Source organism: Perognathus longimembris, chromosome 9, assembly GCF_023159225.1.
Source record: "Perognathus longimembris pacificus isolate PPM17 chromosome 9, ASM2315922v1, whole genome shotgun sequence".
Classification (NCBI taxonomy): Eukaryota; Metazoa; Chordata; class Mammalia; order Rodentia; family Heteromyidae; genus Perognathus; species Perognathus longimembris.
In genome coordinates this window covers 46838004-46858163 of record NC_063169.1, presented here as the reverse complement: position 1 = coordinate 46858163, position 20160 = coordinate 46838004, and the positions used below count along the sequence as shown (strand labels likewise).

The following is a 20160-nucleotide window of genomic DNA, read 5'->3' as shown; positions in this document are numbered from 1 at the left end:
TGATTCTACAAGACTCCTGTCAGACTGGAAGAATTCATATCCTGTAGCAATTCAGCCTCAGAAAATGTTTTCTTTTCAATTTAACCAGAAATAGTTGATCATATTGAGAAATGAACTAATCAACTCCATTTTTGTTAAAATATACCTCTAAGAAAATGGCCTGTTGGGTACATGCTGTAATCCCAAGAGCCAGGGTGCTGTGACAATAGGAGCAAGGGTACAAAACCAACCTTGGATATGTATCTAGTCTCTATTTTCAATATTTATGTGTGTGCACATATATATACATATATGTAATCTATATGTGTGTATAGACACATGTAATCTATGTATCCATCTACTTACATCTATTCATCCAATAGGAAAGAAGGAATGTCTTTATTTATACTCACTTATAAAACCCAACACTACATACCCATAACTAACTAAATTTTCAGAAGACCCAAGGCAAATTGTCAATTAATATTTACCTTTTAGTTATGATTACTTATTTCATTTTCACCATTATTACATATATATTTATCTCTTGAAATTATTATATGGTACACTGGTATAGATAGATACCGTCATGTAAGATTAACCAATAAATACACTTAATTTGTATGTAATAGTTGTGGAAATTCATTGTTTTTATTGATTTTATTATCTACAGAATAGTTATTATGTCAAATGATGAACTTTTAAATTCTTATTCTAACCTTGAGAGAAAGGAAATTGTTATTACTTGCATTTTGTAAATGAGATTCTGAGAGACCAATAGCTTGCCAAGGTCATAGCAGCTACAATCAGGTAGTGGAAGAATTCAGGCATTAACATCACACCTGTCTAACTCCACTTTCCTTATCATCTTTCTTTGTGAGGATCCCTCTCTATTCTTGGTACAAGCTGGTCCTGTATATACATTTCCCTTCCATAGTTGATTTATTCCAATATATTTATAACCACTAATATAAGGCACTTAGAACTTAAAGACATTTGAACAGTGGGATTAATCTGTTTCCTTTGACTTCTACTTTGAGAAAAACAGTATTAGGATAACTTGAATGGATACTATCATTGTTGAGGTTCTTGAAGTCAGACCAGTGGCAAATCTTTCTCTGCCTGGCCCACAGTTAGTTCTGCCCCACTCTTTTTGTTTTTCTATTTCACATAAGAAATGAGACATCAAGAAGTTGTGACACCCAATGTTTATGTACCCAGAACTGCAGCCTTCATCCTGTGATGGTAGAATGGAGGCCTCCCATTGGAAAGCAGAATATGGGGACCATGGCAAAGCATGGACAAAGCACTGACAGTTTAATGTTGTTTTGCTCCCTCAATTCTGTCTTTGTATTAAGAATTTTCTGGCCATCTGTTACCATCAACAATGCCTTCTGTGATGAGTACAGGAGCTTTACCAGAAGTTGATGAAGGAAATTCTTCTCCAACTTAGGAAGGCTTCTAATTTGAATATTAAGTGATTCCATTTATTTAGGGATCTATTAACATGGACTGAGAAATATAGTAAAAGTTGATATGATACCTGTCATCCTGTATATTTTATCCAACCTATAAAGCTTCTTATGAATCATAAGTTCTTTTTCCTCTGTACTTGTATGTCAATTTGTATCAAAGATATAGATCTCCCATGAGACTTCCAGATCATATGATAATAATTTGCCACCATTGTTATGTCCTTATATTTGGAACACTTTTTCCAGCATTGCATTTGCACGTACAGATCTTTCCAACAAGTGTTTGTTGAAAGAACAGCGATAATGATAAACATAGAAATATATGCAAAATTAATTGTTATTCTGCTCAATTAGATGACACTGAGACAAAGGTGGTTTTGGATACTGTGTGAAATTCTAAAGCATGGGACCTGACACAAATCTTGTTTGTTAAAACCTTGTTTCTCATTGGCACCTAAGATTTAGTGGAAGACAGAATTTTTTTATACATTGTGAATAAATCAAGTCATTGACATACTTATGTCATGTGGTCAAGGAAAGAAACACCAGAATAAGAAACAGGAGTATATCATTTAAATTTTTTTAAATTTTTTTTTATATCTCAGAAGAAGAAAGATTTGTTAACCCCTTCAGCCAAGCAGTCCAATGAGAAATCCAGTTAATAGAGAAAGGGTGCCCCAAAAATAGGTGAGCAGAAGGCAGATTCATTGCAAATCTTCAGAAAGCAGTGATCTTGACAGGGCTAGAGAACACATGGTGGACAGAGCAGCTGTTCATCCTCCCGTTACAGCAGGAAGGCTAAGGTAGGCCATAAGAATCTGTGCGGCACATTCAAAGATGCCTCCTCCTGTGCAGGGCAGGCTGGGTCATCTGTGAAACACTGGAGAGGCTTTCATCTAGGGTGACTCCATTTCCCAAAAGAGATCCACAGACTGAGAAAACATGGAGAAGAAGAGGCTAAATGTTGAAGATACAGGAGGAATGCACACACAAGAAAAGATGCTCAATGGATGGGAAATAGTGAGATCATTCAGGTAGGCCCATACAACCGTAACTAGAATTTTGTTGATGAAAATAAGAAAGAAAAACCTAAATAAATATCTTAGGATAGCCCACCTGACTGTCTCTATTGGTTCAGATAAAGGTGAATTCAAAGCACAAACACTGAGCAATGTTATACTATGAATTATATAGGATACATGTTCTATAACTTAGCAGAGTTAATTTTCTTAATTCATGTGTCTCTAAGCATACCAATTTCCAGTAAAACAATAAATAAAACAAAGTGAACCAAACGTTAAAACTATTAACAAATATATTTATTGTGGTGGCTTTCTCCCTCTACTAGATAGGCCTTGCTAGAAAGTAGTATCCCTTTTAGTTCCAGGTGGACCATTTAGCAGGTAATAAAAGAAGTTTTTTCCCCTCATTCAGAGAAAAAGAAAACACATGACTTTGCAAACATGTTATATTCTCCTTATTCTATTTTTTGTTCTGTTTTCTATAAAAATCGGAGTTTCTTGTGGGAAGTACATTTTTGTTTTTGGAAGAAAGTTATAGGCACATATGTTAACAGACTTAGAGATTCCGATGGTAGCAGAGGCTGAGCCACATAGTGCTGCCACAGATTGAAGGAGACCTGTTCCGGGTGATCACAACCTTTCACAGTTTTGGAAAGCACTACAGTCATTTCCATCTCTATCATTTCTTCCACAATTTGCCTTCCACAAATCCCATATAGTATATTGAATTCTGGTACACACACTTGGGTTCCTTGAAGAAAAATACAGGACGAGGACAAAAACAGTAACCTTAAAATAGTTGCTTCTGTGATGATAACTCTTTGGATTCCAAATGCCAGGCCCTATTTCTGAGCACTCTCCACATCAGGACAATGCCACACTGTCCTTAGAACAATGTTTCTCTCTCCTGATCTCTTACTTGTTTTGAAGGGATACTGCAGCTTTGAATTTGCAAAATGTTATCTTTGCTTCTTAAAATAATAGCTTGGAAAAATATTTTTTAATAGGGAAGAGATGTTTTCTTCTCTAGATGTCATCATTATGTGGGTGGTCGCTTATAGCTTATTGATAATTATGTACATAATTTCTCATCTTTAAAGAATGCCTAGAAGCACTTAAGATAGCCATTTAAAAGTATCCTTTCTTTTGAACTTTTGGCTCTTTGTTGTTACTATGCTTGTATGAAGAATATAGCAACTATTTGGAATGTTGTTTAGACAGAGCAGTAACTGATATGTTTTGTCCATTTGTGGTACTAATGGCTGGAACACCTGTCCCGGGCATCTGGATGAATAGCAGCATTATGAGTCTACAATAATTTGATGGGACCCTCTAGTGTACAGTGCTGACCGATACAGATTTCTGTTGCTTGTCTTGGACTTTTCGTTTCTTCTGCTGCGGTTTGTCTTTGTTTTCTTGTTGTTCTGGGGTTTCTCTGCTAGATTCCAGGCCTTTGTTGTCAGGGATTGCTTCCTTACTGTCTTCTTTATTCAATTTTTTTCTTTTCCTCTCCCTTCCTTTCTTCCCTGAAATGAAAGAACACTCTTTGAGAAATCACATTCAATTATGCTCTACTTGGTTGATACAGTTTTCTCTTAGGGTGCATATGGTGCCCAGAGATTCCAAATTGCCCCTCTTTACATCACTCATTCAATGATCTTTTGTGAAGCCCATGTAATGTTCTGAGGAATGTAAATATGATGTGTGTATATAATTTAATGAAGTAACTAACACGTGGTAAGTTTAAAAGTTATGGAGTTCTATTCCTATAAGTATTTTATCTGATAGTAATTTATGCATATTGAATGCAAAAATTTGAATATATTTATTGGCCATTTAAAATACTAATTGATATGTGTAATTTTATCTGGCTCATATTTAAGTCATAATTCTGTATTCAAAATTTTTCTGCATAGCAGTTGCATATATGCAATCCATTAAGATATTTGCAGGTCATCAAAGAAAAGAGAACTTATTTGCATACTAATGTGAAAATAATAGTTCCATGATGAATAGCAGGAAAACTGAATTTTTTTTTTTAATTTTGTGTGCCAGGAGTACCTGGGGCATTAATTCAGGGCCTGGGCTCTGTCCCTGAGCTTTTCTGTTCTCAAGGCTAGCACTCTACCACTTGAGCCACATTTCTACTTCTGCCTTTTTTGATGGTCAATTGGAGACCAGAGTCTCATAACTTTCCTACTTAGGCTGGCTTCAAACTGAGATGCTTAGATCTTAGCTTCCCAAGTAGCTAGGATTACAGGTGTGAGCCACCAGCTCCCAACAACGGAATTCTATTTTAGCACAAATATTTGCTTGCTGAAAATAGTTTTAATTGCAGTTTCTCTATATGTAGCATAGTGTGGCATATAATTTACTAATGCCCGTATAGTATAAACTGCAAAGATAAGGGTTTTGTTGTTGTTCGTGATAGAGATGCCGGTGGTACTGGGAGTTGCACCCAGGGCTTTGCACTTACTGGCCAAGTGATTTACTACTTGAGTAATAGTTGTGACCTTTTTTGTTCCTTTTTTTGTTTTGCCAGTTCTGGGGCTTGGACTCAGGGCCTGAGCACTGTCCCTGGCTTCTTTTTTGCTCAAGGCTAGCACTCTGCCGCTTGAGCCACAGCACCACTTCTGGCTTTTTCTATATATGTGGTGCTGGGGAATCGAACCCTGGCCTTCATGTAAACGAGGCAATCACTCTTTCCACTAGGCCATATTCCCAGCCCCCTTTTTTGTTCCTTTTTAAAGTTATTGTTTTAGATAGGGATTCTTGCAGTTGCACTTCAATCCTTCTACCTGTGATTCCTGTGTAGCTGTCATTACAGGTGTGGGCTACACCTGTACTACACCCAGCTTACTGATAGAGATGATATTTTACTGGGATAGCCTCAGTCTGAAGTCCTCCTAATGTTCACCCCTCAAGTCAATGGTATTTCAGGTATGCCACAGTAAACACAGCTGTTTTTAATCAATCATATAACTATTTCATGGATGTGTATTAGATTTCAAGCATGCTCTTAACCTTATACTGGATTTGTGGCTTAGATTTAGTTCAGATTACATATGGTAAGGTAATTTTACAATTACAATAAATGTAACTGTGATTGTTTTGATGTTTTTGTATGGAAAACATATAGTAGTCAACGTGCAGCCAGGATGAAGATCTGAAATTTATTCTCTTGAAATTTTGTTACATAATTTGAAGGAAAGAGAATGTGATCAAGGTACATGAGCCAGATACCAAATTGGATATGTTGTTTTTATTTCTTTCTGAATATTGAATTAGCTAAATATTTTGTTACATAAACAGCCTACCTATAAAATTCTTACTTTCTGAGGGCATGATTTCAATAACATTCATTAATATATTTCAAGAGAAGTTACTTATACTCAAATCAATATCATAGTAAATGGACTATAGGAACCAACTCTTCCTCAAAGGGAGACCAGATCTGAACATGAACCCTATTATGCTCTGAGCCATGAAAAAATTGAAACTAGTCTCTGTCTACAATAAGTCAGTTTGGACAAAAGCATTTTGGAAAAAATGTTTGTATGAGGGAACCAAAATATTTTCATGTCCTGAAACAGGCTTCAAATATTGAATTTAGTGGTTTGGCTCTTCTTTCCTTGTGCTCTGGTTACAGAATCCTAGGGAGCTGAATTATTAACGTTGTATACATATCCAGGGCCAATATACTCTCCTTAAATAATGTTATGCCACAACTAACTTTGTCATGAGATGATGTTTACAAAACTTTACAATTTCTTTATAAAAACTTGCCTTGTTGGGTTCAACAAAGCATATCTCCAATATTGGAACCCTCAAAGAACAGTTAACCAAAAATAAGAACTAAGACCAGGATGGGCAAATATGAAATTATTTGGGATATATAGCGAAGAACAAAAGTTTTAGAGTTGACTGTTTTTTTCTACTGCACTATTTATCTATTGATTTGCCTTTTCCATGATTCTTTATGTTATAAACAAGTTTTTTTTTCTGTTGATAACATTCCTAAAGGCAGAATAGAATCTAAGACTTTTATCATGCTGGATTTAATGATGTGAAGAATAGACTTGAATGTGGTAACTAAAAGAAGCCAAAAAACAAATTCACCTTCCTGGATATGTAGGTTTAAACTGTTAGGGCTGCACAGACAGGTTTTCATAGAATGTGTTTGCTTTACTGAGGAAGATGGCTGCAAAGACTGGGTTACATAATAGTTCCATTTTGAGGAGCTTTTTGGAGGTGTTCAAGTCTAAAAAATTGTCAATGAAAATACTTCCAAAGTTCCATAAAACTTACTGACCCCAAGGAAAATATTATTTTTATGGAAAACCTCCAGAAGTTCAGTGTTTGACATTGTTCTCTTGATGACTGTCCAACATCCTACAGCTGCGATCTTGTCTTAGAAACATATGAAATACATTGTCTCTTCCATGGTCACAGATTGATTTATATGTTTTTTAGCCACTTGTGACAATGTACTCAACTTGCATAGCATTTCTGTTTATTAGCAAAACTGATACAATTATTTTTTAAAGACAGACAGAGACATTTTTAGAAGTATCTTGAAACTCAATATTAAAGCTTATTATCCAAGGAATAGCAAGTCTGGGCCACAAGTGAAAGGGGAGGTTTTGGTAAAGTAACAGGAAACTAGTGCATTGTGCATTGCTTCTGCCCAACAGAGGGCTATTGCACAATAGAAAAGTGGGATTATTATTTTTTTACAGGCCATGTGTTAGTGGTTGGAAAGGCTAACTACACTTCTGCATAAATAATGTATTTTCCTCTTATCCAAGAAATAAAATAGAAGCACAGAAGAGTGGCTGCAGTCCATTAAAATCATGTGCAATTTGGGATACTTTTGTAAGGTTTTTATTACAATGGACTTCTCTTTCTATTCTTGTGATTTGGTGACTTTTCATTGATGTGGTTAATGGTTATTCTGTGACATTTATTTCTGTATTTACCTTACACTTTTGCAATCTAAGCATTTCAGTTATGATAACCTGATGTGTGTGTGTGTGTGTGTGTGTGTGTGTGTGTGCGGGCGCACACGCACACACCCCTGTGTGAGCACACTTTGCAATTCACTAAATGTGCATGTGTGTATATGTGCAGATGCACAAGTGTGCCAGAGCTTTGTTCAGGCTTCCAGAACAATGAGCCAAATAAACTTCTATTGTTTAAAATATATTCAGTCTGGTGTTTGGTTTATAGCAACAGCAAAGGGAATAAGGCAGTCCTTGCAGAGCAGCCCAATGGTGTATAATGGATGAACAGCCTCTTTCAGGTCAGAAAACTACTGTGTTTCAATTGTAAACTTGTGAGCAAATACTTCAACCTTTGGAAGTATTGGATATTTCTCATATTAATTATATAATATAATTATATTATAATTATTATTTCCCATATTAATAATATTTCTAGTAAGAAAGATCATTACAAGCAGGTGACGGTGGCTCATGCCTATAAACCTAGCTACTCAGGAGGATGAGATCTGAAGATTGTGGTTCAAAGCCAGCCCCAGCAGGGAAGTCTCCAATTAATCACAGGAAAAGCTAGATGGAGCTGTGGCTCAAATGGTACAGCACTAGCCTTGAGCAAAGGCTCAAGACAGCTCATGGACAGTACCCAAGCCCTGAGTTCAAGCCCCAGGATCACCAGCACATTTAAAAATAAAGAGATCATTATTACTTGTTATACTTTGTAAGGATTCAATGAGATGTTTGAAGAACATTGAGTACAGTGTTATTTTAATACCGACTTACGTTAAATGGGATGAATGGGAACAAATATTCAGTCATCACATGATCATAAATTAAGCTCCTTTTGTATGCTGAAAATGTGCTAATACCTATCATTGTGAGCTATACATGGAGAGCAAGACAGTAATTATTGCCACATCTTCAAGCTAAACTAGTGGCATGCACAAGATCCTTTTGGGAGCACTGGTGGTGGTGGGTATGGAGGCTTTGAACTTTCCAGGTGAGATGGTATATGAGTTGAGCCAGAAGACTAAAAGTTTTCTACTGAGGGAATTGACATGTAAGTGGCAGGGAGGCATGCAAGGACATGGTCACCTGGGACACCGAAAGTAGACTTTCTCCATGTGATCAGCATCTATAAATAGTACATTAGTAAGAGGGGCTGGAAAGACACATGGGACTCCATGACCATGTTGGGAATTTGGCTTGAGGACCAGTGATACTCAACATTGGAGCAGGGCAAGTATCAGAACCTGAGATCATGGCAGAGTTCGGATGTTTCAGTGACAAATCTAGAAAAGACAGATGGGATATTCTCAGATATGACTTCATTTCTGCTTTTTATAGAAATTGCTGTAACAAGAATCTATACAGAAGTTTAGCGGGGGGGAAAGAGAACAGTGAGGATAAAGAAGGACTACTAAGGATTTGGAAGAGGAAGGGCAAAACAGGGAGAGGAAAAGAAAAAGTAATAGAAGGGGTAAATATGAGTAAAACATATGATATGCCTTGTGGAAAGCTCACAACAAAGTCCCTTTCCCTTGTACAATTAATATACTCACAAATTAGAAAGTAAACACCTAACAAGGAACTTATAGGGAAAATACAATTATAGAGGGTATTTATATTTAATCCCTGGCTTTAAAAAGAACAGCTAAAATTCTGTATGCACAATTAAATCCACATATTATGTAAGGCTTGGCTGGAAGCTAGTATCACCTAAGTAAATGGGTAGTTGATATTTTTGGGATTGAGAGATTATTTCCTATGGATACAGACACGTATTTTTTTTTTTTTTTACATCCGCACTCTCTGTGGCCTTCTACAGACAAGCTTCCAAGCACGAATGACTTTTTAAAATGCAGATTCTGAGGTCTTACTTCTGGAGATTATGATTCACTAGTTTTGATGAGGTTCCCAGGGAGCTGTAGTTAATCAGTCCACCCGGGTTGTTTTGATGTGCAGCCACATTCAAGAAGTACATCTGTAGAGCACTAGAGTACCCTGTTTCCTGGACATTTATTTGATTTATTTTTCCTAATGCTTATCAAATATATTTTTAATTTACGATTCTTACTAATTTTTAAGGAAAGTTTTCTCATTAGGTAAATTTAGAATACGCACATAGATATGAAACTGGTTACATACTGTCTTTTAAAAAATCAAGTACAACTATAAACAGAATAGCCTTAAACATAAAAAAGGTTCTGAATTATCTTTTTTCTGTTATATATTATCTATTGAATTTCCAAGAGAAAATTAAACCTTAGAACAGGTTTGGCTCTTTATGGAGAGATGGTAATTAATTAACTGTCTCCAAATAGCTGTACAAAGGGGTTTCAGTTGAACATATGTAGTAATATGTACAATGCATCTTGATCAGTGTCACTGCATTCTTCATTCTCCCACTTCCAGCTGATCCTTGCCTAGCTTCTAAAAATTTCTAGTTTTATTTTAGTGTATGTGCATTGAACAATATGATAGTACTCACTCTCCGTTCCACTCTCTATTAATTTACTAACCACTTCTCTTAGTGCCCACTTCCCTTCAGACAAGACATGCTTGTGGTTTCTTGATATCCATTTTGTTAAACTGTTACTCAAAGGGGTACTCTTTTAGACATAGTGGAATTGTGGAGACACTTTATGTATCCTCTAGAACCACATCTAATTAACTATTTTTTTAGAACTTACTCATTGAGAATCACTTAAACATAAACACAGGTAATTGTACTGTAATGAGAATTGTACTGATACTTAGAAATACTTCGTTTGTCCTTAAAGAGGCTTCTCTGTGTAGTTTGTGTGATTTCCACTAAGGGGAGCCCTTGAGCTTTCAATGGTTCCATTTCCAGTGAAAACTACATTGTAATTTTTCTCCTACAGCTACAAAGGATCTCATGTTGTACATTGAAAAGAGCATGGCATTAATTCTATGGCTATAACAGATTAAATAAATCCTACAATTAAAATGTAAAATTCAGTATCAGGTCTTTTCTCTGTTGTAAAATGGCTTTTAATTGGAAGCCCATGGCTTTATATGTTCCAAAAAAGCAGAACATGGTGCAAAAAGGGGCCTAATCTAATGATTTTAAACTCTAGACTTGGACTTGGTTTTTATGCATAGAGGATAAGAATTCCAACTTTTGTTCTCTTCAGTTAATGGGTCACTGGAGGAAAGTTGTAAACGATAGGAATTGCTATAGTACAACATTTTTTATATAGCAATTACGATCTGTTGTATAGATACATATTTAAAGGCCTTTGAACTGTGAACTGTATAAACACAGGACAGCCTGACCCAGTGGTGAACAACACAGCTGAAAGTCATCAAGGCCAAATTTCCTTCTACTATATTATTACCAAGTTGAATTGACTTGAAACATGGCTCCAAATCGTTTGCCCTTTTTTGTTGTTGTTTTAACAGAGTAGATGCACGTATTCCATTTGCTACAATTTAAACAAATACAGTCAAATTGTAGATGTTTTCCTTTTGATAAATAAGAAGACACATTTTTAAAAACTGGAATTTAAGGTTATCTGAATCACCTGAATTATCCTGCCAGTTTATACATGAATTTATTTTACTTTTGTAGTTAACTTTCAAGATGCCTCTCATTAATTACTCAAAAATAAATTATTCCAAAACTTATCATTCAACTTATCAACATACATATTATTAGCTTGGGATATTGAGAGCCTGCCCTTTTTTTTTTTGCAAAGGAAGCTTTGATTATCAATATATATTAAGATTAAAATAGCATTTTAGTGGCGCTGTGGCTCAAGTGCTAGCACGCTAACAAGGAAGCTCATGGACAGTACCCAGGCCCTGAGTTCAAACTCTACCCCCCACAAAACAAAGATTAAAATAGCATTTTGTCACCAATTGGGGAAAAAAAAGCCAGTTTAAGAAGCGGCATCTATTGGTACCATGTTCTTTTGAGAATTCGGAAATAGGAAGATACTTCAGTGCAAGGTGCCTGTCAACTGAAAGAGGAAGAGTCAGATAAACCCAGGCTGCTTTTGCGAGTTTCCAGGCAGGACCCCTACCACTGAAGTCACATTTCCAGCCTTTTTTTTGCTTCAGTTATTTTTCAGATAAAATGTTGTAATTTTGCCTGGCTGGGTCTGTACTCTGAGCCTCCTCCTTAAGCCTCCATTAATACTGGAATCATAGGCATGTGCCACCACACCTTGTGGCAACTCAAGCTTCTTTACTTGGCTCTCAGTGTTCTCCAGGTGAACTATTGGTCCCTTGCTTCCTTGACCACTTGGTTGGCCTTTCTCATCTTGGTCATCACATCATGGTCAACCCTGAAGTTCCCCTACCATAATGGCAGCCCATCTCATATATTTGATGTATTTATCAGAGTGCAGTTTCTAGTATCCTTTGCCTAGTCTCAGTCTTAGTGCTATTTCTCTGGCTGTATCACCCTTTCAAGGAAATCTTTCTTAATCTTCTAACCTTTTTCTAGTCTAGTTTAGCAGTGTTTCTCCTCTCTGTGTCCTCAGCTTCCTACTATAATACTCAAGATAAAGATGACCCTGGTAGTCTGATTTTTTTTAAATAGCAACCAATGATCACTAAAATTCAACAACCATTCCTGCTACACAGCAGGAATACATACTTCTTAGTAAGAGACACTTATCTGTCAAGCTTATTCTGAACACCCATGCTGTGAATCGTGGCTTCCTTCTGCCCTGTGGATCCCAACAGGGCACTGGGGACTGGGGAGGCTTGTTTTATTTCATGCTCAAGGTTACAGAGTAGAAAAAGTGAGTAAGGACATTGCCCAGGTATAACATTTTACTTATTAATTTTTTAATAGAGAAACTTTATAAAAGTCAAACATGCTTTAAAAGCTAACATTTATTCAACTGCTTCAGATTTGAATTTCCTGTTCAGTAATTTTCTTCTGAGAGGCCAACAGAATTTTGGAATAGATTTTTTTTCCTGTTAGCATCATCAGTGTTACCTACCATACGACTATAAGGCCAGGGCTGGGAATATGGCCTAGTGGTAAAGTGCTCACCTAGTATACATGAAGCTCTAGGTTCGATTCCTCAGCACCACATATATAGAAAAAGCTGGAAGTGGCGCTGTGGCTCAAGTGGTAGAGTGCTAGTCTTAAGCAGAAAAAGAAACCAGGGACAGTGCTCAGGTGCTGAGTTCAAGCCCCAGGACTGGCAAAAAAAAAAATAAATAAAAGCAAAACAATACAAGGCTAATTAAGTTTTGGTATTTCTGCTTCTCCAACATAGAGAGATATAACGTAAGTGTAATTTGGAAGTTTGTTTTGCAGTAGCCCACTTTTATCTGCAAGGAATTTATTATAGGACCCTCAGGGCATGAGAACATAGATGGTACTGTACTATAAATAGGTTCATACATAGTATGCACATATATGTCTTTTAGCATGTAATAATCAATATATAAAAGTACCAGATATATTTACATTTTGCTGTATGTAACTTCAAAACACAGGGGAGTATCATTTGGGTATTTATTTTGTAAAATCCCACTGAGTTTTGAGTACGATCTTAGTGTAAATAATTTTATTTTATAGCAAATAGCCTAAATAAAATTTTTTTTAGAACCTGTGTTTCCATAGCCCATTTTTCTATGTGCAATATTCTTATTTAAGCAGTTTTCACCTTTTATTTAATTAATTTTGTTATCTAGTAGGGATTTAAAATCTGAAAATTTGAATTTTGGTTCTGTGTTCTGACAAAGTTCCTGTGGCTTTTGTGTTAAGCTAACTCCACTGCACTCATTGGTTCTGTGCAGAATTGCAGCCTGGAATTCTTGCCAGCACATAAGAGAGACATTAGCTAGAGTTCAAAAGGAACTTTGTAAAGATATTGGATCTTGCATGGTAGGATGTCTTCCTGTTGCAAATCATCAGTATCAAAAGAACAATTAAGCACAGACTGGGGAAAAATACCCAAGGATATTTTTAACTATCAGCAATACTTATAGTATACACATTTAGAAGTAAAATGTGCTTTGCTGCATAGGATTTTTAATAACATAGATCATGACAAATTCATGGATACAGATTTTAAATTTAGTATTCTCCTTTATAAGGACTTATTTCTTTCGGTTAGAAGTTCAGTTGAAATAAGTTAATTTTAGTGTTTCTTTTTTCAATGTAAAAGCTCTTAACTTTGAAATCTTATCCACCACTTTAGATTTGATCACAAAATTCTTGGAAATGGAATCAGACACATTGCATGCTGAAAATTTCTTGATCCAAGCATGTTTACATGACACATTTTGAACCAGCTCATGGGTCTTAAGCAGTTGTATATGTTGGATAATTATCTAAATTTATTCTGATTTTCACTTGATGTCAAAGAGTATTTGAATCCAGTCATATTTTGCTCACTCTTTTTGCCATGAAATTCATGATTTATTCATAAAATGAATTTTATTATTCGCTAGAGATGATATTTCAGAGAACATGTTGTTCATTTTATATACTATTTGTAAACTATTACAAGAACATTTTTTGTTTGTTTTTTTAATTATGTTTGGATAATCTTTAGATGGAGTGGCTCAGCTCTAACCTTTCAAAGACCATAAAAAACATGCTTAGTAACCCTGTCAAGTTCCTATCTGCATTTCATTTCAGATCTAATCTTCACAAAATATTAGTAAGTCTCCAAAATGAATTGATGTGTTTTTTCTCTCTCTGTCTCTGTCTCTGACTCTCTCTCTCTCTCTCTCTGTGTATGTGTGTGTGTGTGTGTGTGTGTGTGTGTGTGTGTGTGTGTGTGTGTGTGTGTGTTGAACTCAGGGCCCTAGTGTTGTCCCAGAGCTGTGTTTTCTCAAGGCTGGCACTCTACCCCTTGAGCCATAGTGCCTATTAAGGCTGTTTTTCTGTTGTTGTTTCTTGGAAACAAAAATCTCAGAGACTTTCCTGTCCAGGCTGACTTAAACTGAAGATCTCAGCCTCCCAAGTAGCTAGGATTACAGACATAAGCCACTGGTGCCTGGTTTGTTCTTTTCCTAACACTATGAAGTGTCTCTTCTTACTTCCTACCCACTGGCGCCTCCTGCTGCTTATTCCTTATATCTCTGTGCCAAATACACTTGGCCCTCAGTATTTGGGAGTGACTGGACACAGGACCCGAACTTGCGACTGCTTTAATCCTTAATAGAAAATGATGTAGGGTTGCTGTACAACCTATGCACAGTCTCTCCTACACTTTTTCTATATATGTGGTGCTGGGGAATCGAACCCAGGGCTTCATGTATAGGAGGCAAGCACTCTTGCCACTAGGCCATATTCCCAGCCTTCTCCTACACTTTTAATCATCTCAGAATAACTAATATTACTTTAATGTAAATGTTACACAAATAATTGTTTCCCACTATTGTTTGAGGAATAATGATAAGAAGAAAGTTAGCACATGTTCAGTATAGATGTAATCTTCCCCGCCCCCCAAGTATTTTCAATTTGACATCAGATGAATTCTTGGATATAGAAGCATGGATCAGTAGATATATATTTTTCACTTTAGAAAATTCAGAAATTTAAATATAATGGAAAGGAAACAATGAAGCAACCTCTTTGATGATGCCTATCACACACAGATAGTCTCACTTATATATTCTCCTACAAAACCATTCACCGCCAGAATATATAATTATCTTTCAGAGCATATATACAGTGGTTGTCTCTACCAACTACTTTTTTTTTTTTTGCCAGTCCTGGGCCTTGGACTCAGGGCCTGAGCACTGTCCCTGGCTTCTTCCCGCTCAAGGCTAGCACTCTGCCACTTGAGCCACAGCACCGCTTCTGTCCGTTTTCTGTATATGTGGTGCTGGGGAATCGAACCTAGGGCCTCGTGTATCCGAGGCAGGCACTCTTGCCACTGGGCTATATCCCCAGCCCTCTACCAACTACTTTTAAAAATGTTTCATTCAACATGATAATTTACCTAGTTGTGTGACAATTTAAAACAAATCTTGTTGGTCAACAGTTAAGTTGAAAGTCATGCCTGTAATGAAGATTACATAAAATTTTCAAAACGATTTTTCTTTGAGACTTCTATCTTCTTGCTCTAAATCTTTCAGAGTTGACTGTTATGCTTTAGAAAATCCAGTAACACTTATTAAAGTAACACAACTTCTAAAAGTTTAAATTGATTGATTTCTCTAATTCATTTAGTTCAGACATCTAGCAACAACTGTTATGTGTATGTATATATACATATACACATATATATGTATATGAGAAGCTTCCTAATATTTATTGAGGTTTTCTGTCTTTACATATTCCTATCATAAATAAACATATTCAGAGTTTTCATGTAGTGTTTAGAACAAAAAATGGCATTTGATTTTTCCAGTTTTCCCTTGGATGTGTGGGTCTCATGGTTCATACTTTCATGCTTGAAATAAATGTTCTGGAATCTCTTTGTGATAAACACCCACCAAATGCTTTTTGCTTTTCTTTCTTTTTTTTTTCAGTTGTTGCTTTTTAGAAGAGAATCACTAAGCCAAGACCATTGTCTTCATCTTTGATGAAATATAGCTTTCCAATTAACAGGAAAGGTCTTCATTTCAAAAGGCTGAACAGAATGCTACTAGAAAATTCATCCCAGCTGGGTAAATTGAAGAACTGAAAGAATTCCAATGAACGAATATTCTCTGGGCATTTATCACTTGATTTTCATTTGGATAAATTTCCACTAGCTCCAAGAATTTGTCTTAGAGTTTTGTTCTTCTAAGACAAAAACCAGTAAGTGTTGATAGCCATGTTTGAGTCTGCTGTACTTTGTCCTTTACCCAAATTGTCTGCTCATCTCTGTTGGATTTGTCACTTCAACAGAGGGGTGGCCTCTGACTTGCTGACATGTTTGCAGATTGATTGTACCAGAAATCTTCCTACTATTCTACTCTGTTTCTCCAGTTGGTGTACTTGTTGTCTCTTCTATTTTTTATTCTGTTACAGCCTGGCCCTCATTGGAACCTTTTACTGTCCTATAGAAAAATATGTTATTCTAATCCAGAGTGATATCACAGAAGAAAAAGCTTTCTATTCTTTTATCATATATAATATCCCATGATATTTCAACTAGATATTAAACATTTTATAGATGCCATTTCTAATGTTTTCAGCTATTTATTCACTTCATAATGCTATTTTTTTTTTTTTTTTGGCCAGTCCTGGGGCATGGACTCAGGGCCTGAGCACTGTCCCTGGCTTCTTTTTGCTCAAGGCTAGCACTCTGCCACTTGAGCCACAGCGCCACTTCTGGCTGTTTTTTTCGGTATATGTGGTGCTGGGGAATTGAACCCAGGGCCTCATGTATACGAGGCGAGTACTCTTGCTACTAGGCTATATCCCCAGCCCCATAATGCTATTTTTAAAGTGTACTTTAAAATACATTCTTAAGTGATTTCTTCCCCCCCCCTTCTTTATTGTCAAAGTGAAGTAGAGAGGGGTTACAGTTTCATATGTAAGGCAAGTACATTTCTTATCAATCTTGTTACCTCTTCCCTCATTTTTCGCCATCTCCCCCCTCTGTAGTTCCCTCCTCCCTTCTTAAGTGATTTCATTTCATTCATTTTGTTCCTTTTTCATTACCATATACCATTTCAAACTGTTGATATAGCTAGTTGGAAAAACACAATTGATCTGGGGTTATAGCTCTGTGGGACAGTGCATGTCAAGTGCTACTGTGAAGACCCTGGGTTCAATCTTAAATACCACAAAAACAAAACAAAACAAAAAAACCAAAGCCGGAAATTGAAAGGGAATACCAAAATTGAGAGACACAGGGTAAAAAAAGAAAAATAACTACAAAAGCAATTCGTGCAAAACTGTTTGGTGTAAGTGAACTGAACACCTCATGGGGGGAAAGGAAAGGGGGAGGGGGGGTATGAGGGATGAGGTAACAAACAGTACAAGTAATGTATCCAATGCCTAACGTATGAAACTGTAACCTCTCTGTACATCAGTTTGATAATAAAAATTTGAAAAACAAAACACAAAAAAACCAAAGCCAAGACATAGAAAACCTTACTCTGACTTTATGATGTTAAACTTTGTGAAAAGTAAATTTTACCCATAATGGAAATGAGATAATAAGGAGCAAATTTTTCCACTACAGGGTAAACAGAGGATTGTAACTATCATTTTTTTTTCCTATTTTATGATCCAGAGCAAATAGGTGTTTTTATTTGGAAGTGCTCTCCATGTGTACTTTCACAATTTTCATAAGCTCCTTTTAATCAATAGTAGTTTTATTTATTTGAGTAGAACACAAATGATTCGATGTTTTCACAATACTTCAGCAGTTGAGCATTTGCTGACTTAGAAATTTCTTACCTACAATTAAGCAAGACTAGATTTTACTGCATCTAATTTGCAGCTTTCCTCTGTCCTTGGTCTGTTACTGTAGTACTTGTGTTAGGGTTGGAAGGTTAGATATATGTGCAGGAAATAAATATATTTATGTATACATATGTGTATATATTAGCATATATATATTAGAATATATACTTATGTACATTGTTATTTATACGTCCCTTCCCACCACAAATGAGGAAGTTCTAACTTTTTGAGTGGATTTTAAAATAAGAATTCCAAGACAGCTGGATTTTCTATTTAAATTTCAGTAATTCTTAAAGGAGATATTTACTCTTTAAGAGTTTTTCAAACACTCGAAGCTTTAAATTAAGAGACATAACTTTTTCTATTAAGCACATTTTCTATTTATTTGTACCTTCCCTATAACTTTCTAAACAAACTATCAATATATTGTGAAAGTTGAGCAATATTTACCAAGGATAAATAAACATTTGAGTAATGAAAAAATCAGACTTACTTCCATTCTTCAGGCACTCAATCTTTTATATTTATTTGTGTGTTTGTTTATTTCTTTGTTTATGCCAGTCCTAAGGTTTGAACTCAGGGTCTGGGAACTGTTCTGATTCTTTTTTTTTTTTTCTCAAGGCTAGAAGTTAGAAGTTTACCACTTGACCCATAGCTCCACTTCTGGCTTTTTATTTTTATTTTTTGGTTAACTGCAGATTCAACTCTCACGGATTTTCCTTCCCCATACTAGCTTGGAACCACAACCTCAGATCTCAGCCTCCTTAGTAGCTAGGATTACAGACATGAGCCAGCAATGTCCAGAGACACTCAGCCTTTTATCTGTGGCCTCTGTCTCCCAAGATCAGCAACTCAGTGTCCTGTCCTTTCTTTGTGAGACTGCTATGTTTCCTCCGATTGCTTTGATTTGTGTTCTATTTCTGTGGTAAAACATATCTGCTGATTTTTGAACACCTCTTTTGCTTTGTAGTCTGTTAAGGTGATACTGAATTTTGTTTCTATTATTTTTATAATATTAGGAATAATCAGTGTTATAACAACTGTAGACATGATCAACTTATTCTTTGCAGAGATTCAACATTAATTTTGATTCAATTGTTTAAAGGCTACAAAGGTCAATAGGATTCACAGGTCAAGATGAGTAGGATTAGGGTGCGATAGGGTAGTACTGGGAACTTTGTCATGCCTTCACATAATTTTTTGCACGGAGTGAAGCAGATGCAGTACATATTCCTAGTTCCTTGGTAAACACTGCTCCAAGAAAGAGATGTGGCCATTTTGATTTTTCTTTTGTTCTATTTTTATCATAACCTTCATATAATAGCTATTCAGTAGATTATTGACTATTTTATAGGAAAAAGATGTTCCTTGATTTCACAGCCTTAACTCTATTTGAGGGAGAGCTGAGGTAGAACAGGTATAAAGACAGATGCTTTGGGAATTCATCCTCTTCATGTACACATGTTATGCTTACCCATTGTCCTAAACATTTTGTCTTAATAAGCTACATTTTGCTATGGAATACTCTGCATTTCAGTTCAAATGCTAACTTTCAGTAGCTTGAGCCTTCCCTTCTCCCACCCCTGACATCAAAGTTCCAATGGAAATTATTTTGACCTGTCATTCCCTCATAAATTATTTTTGGGAACAAATCAATGCTGAATAACAATGATGACTCAGGAGTATCTCCAAGAAACTGTCACGAAGTAGACTTGGATGATGGGAAAAGGGTGAACTAATTCAGACCCTCATCTTTAACATACAGAATCCAAAGGCGGCTATGTATAGGAATGGTGCAGACTCAATAGATATGGACAGATGATCATATAAAATAATACTCGATGAAATGAACCATGAAAAGGAAACAAGAGACATTCTTTAATTTCCATTGTTGCTATTTTTGTTTTCCTTTAGTCTTGTTTGTTAGTTTGTATGCATTTGGGAGGGGAAGAGAGGGCATATAAAAGGTGGAACAAGGGTGAACAAATACAACAGTGATACTCACGAGACACTATGTGGAAAATCAACTGGATGTCTTATGGGTGGGGACAGGAGGGAAAGACTGCAAAAGGGGAGACATAGTTCATAAAGAATTGCATTCATTAGTCATTATCTTAATCATGGAACTGTAACCCCTCTGTATAACAACTATACAAAAACAATTTTTTAAAAAAGAAGAAAAACAAAACAAAAAAACCCCTGTAGATACTATGTTGAAAATGAACTGTACAACTTGGGGAAAAGGGGGTCAGGAGGGGAAAAACCATGGAGAAATATGCTCATTACCTGACTAATGTAATTCTAACCCCTCTTTCTGTCACCTTCACAATATGTTATTT

The 20160-nt window shown here is 36.0% G+C and overlaps 1 protein-coding gene across 2 annotated transcripts in view; it reads right to left on the bottom strand.

The window, feature by feature from the left end:
- Positions 1–1073: 1073 nt before the first annotated feature.
- Rspo3 (R-spondin 3) overlaps positions 1074–20160 on the bottom strand; it is an 88035-nt gene continuing 68948 nt past the window's right edge. The window contains exons 5-6 of one of the 2 annotated variants that reach the window (XM_048354039.1): positions 3833–4002; positions 1074–2386 (exon numbers count right to left, since the gene is read on the bottom strand). In XM_048354039.1, the coding sequence (XP_048209996.1) occupies positions 2351–2386; positions 3833–4002 (206 nt within the window). In that variant the 3' untranslated portion in view covers positions 1074–2350. Of the gene's footprint in view, positions 2387–2751; positions 4003–20160 lie in introns of those variants that run through there. The other variant, XM_048354040.1, reaches the window with a different exon arrangement.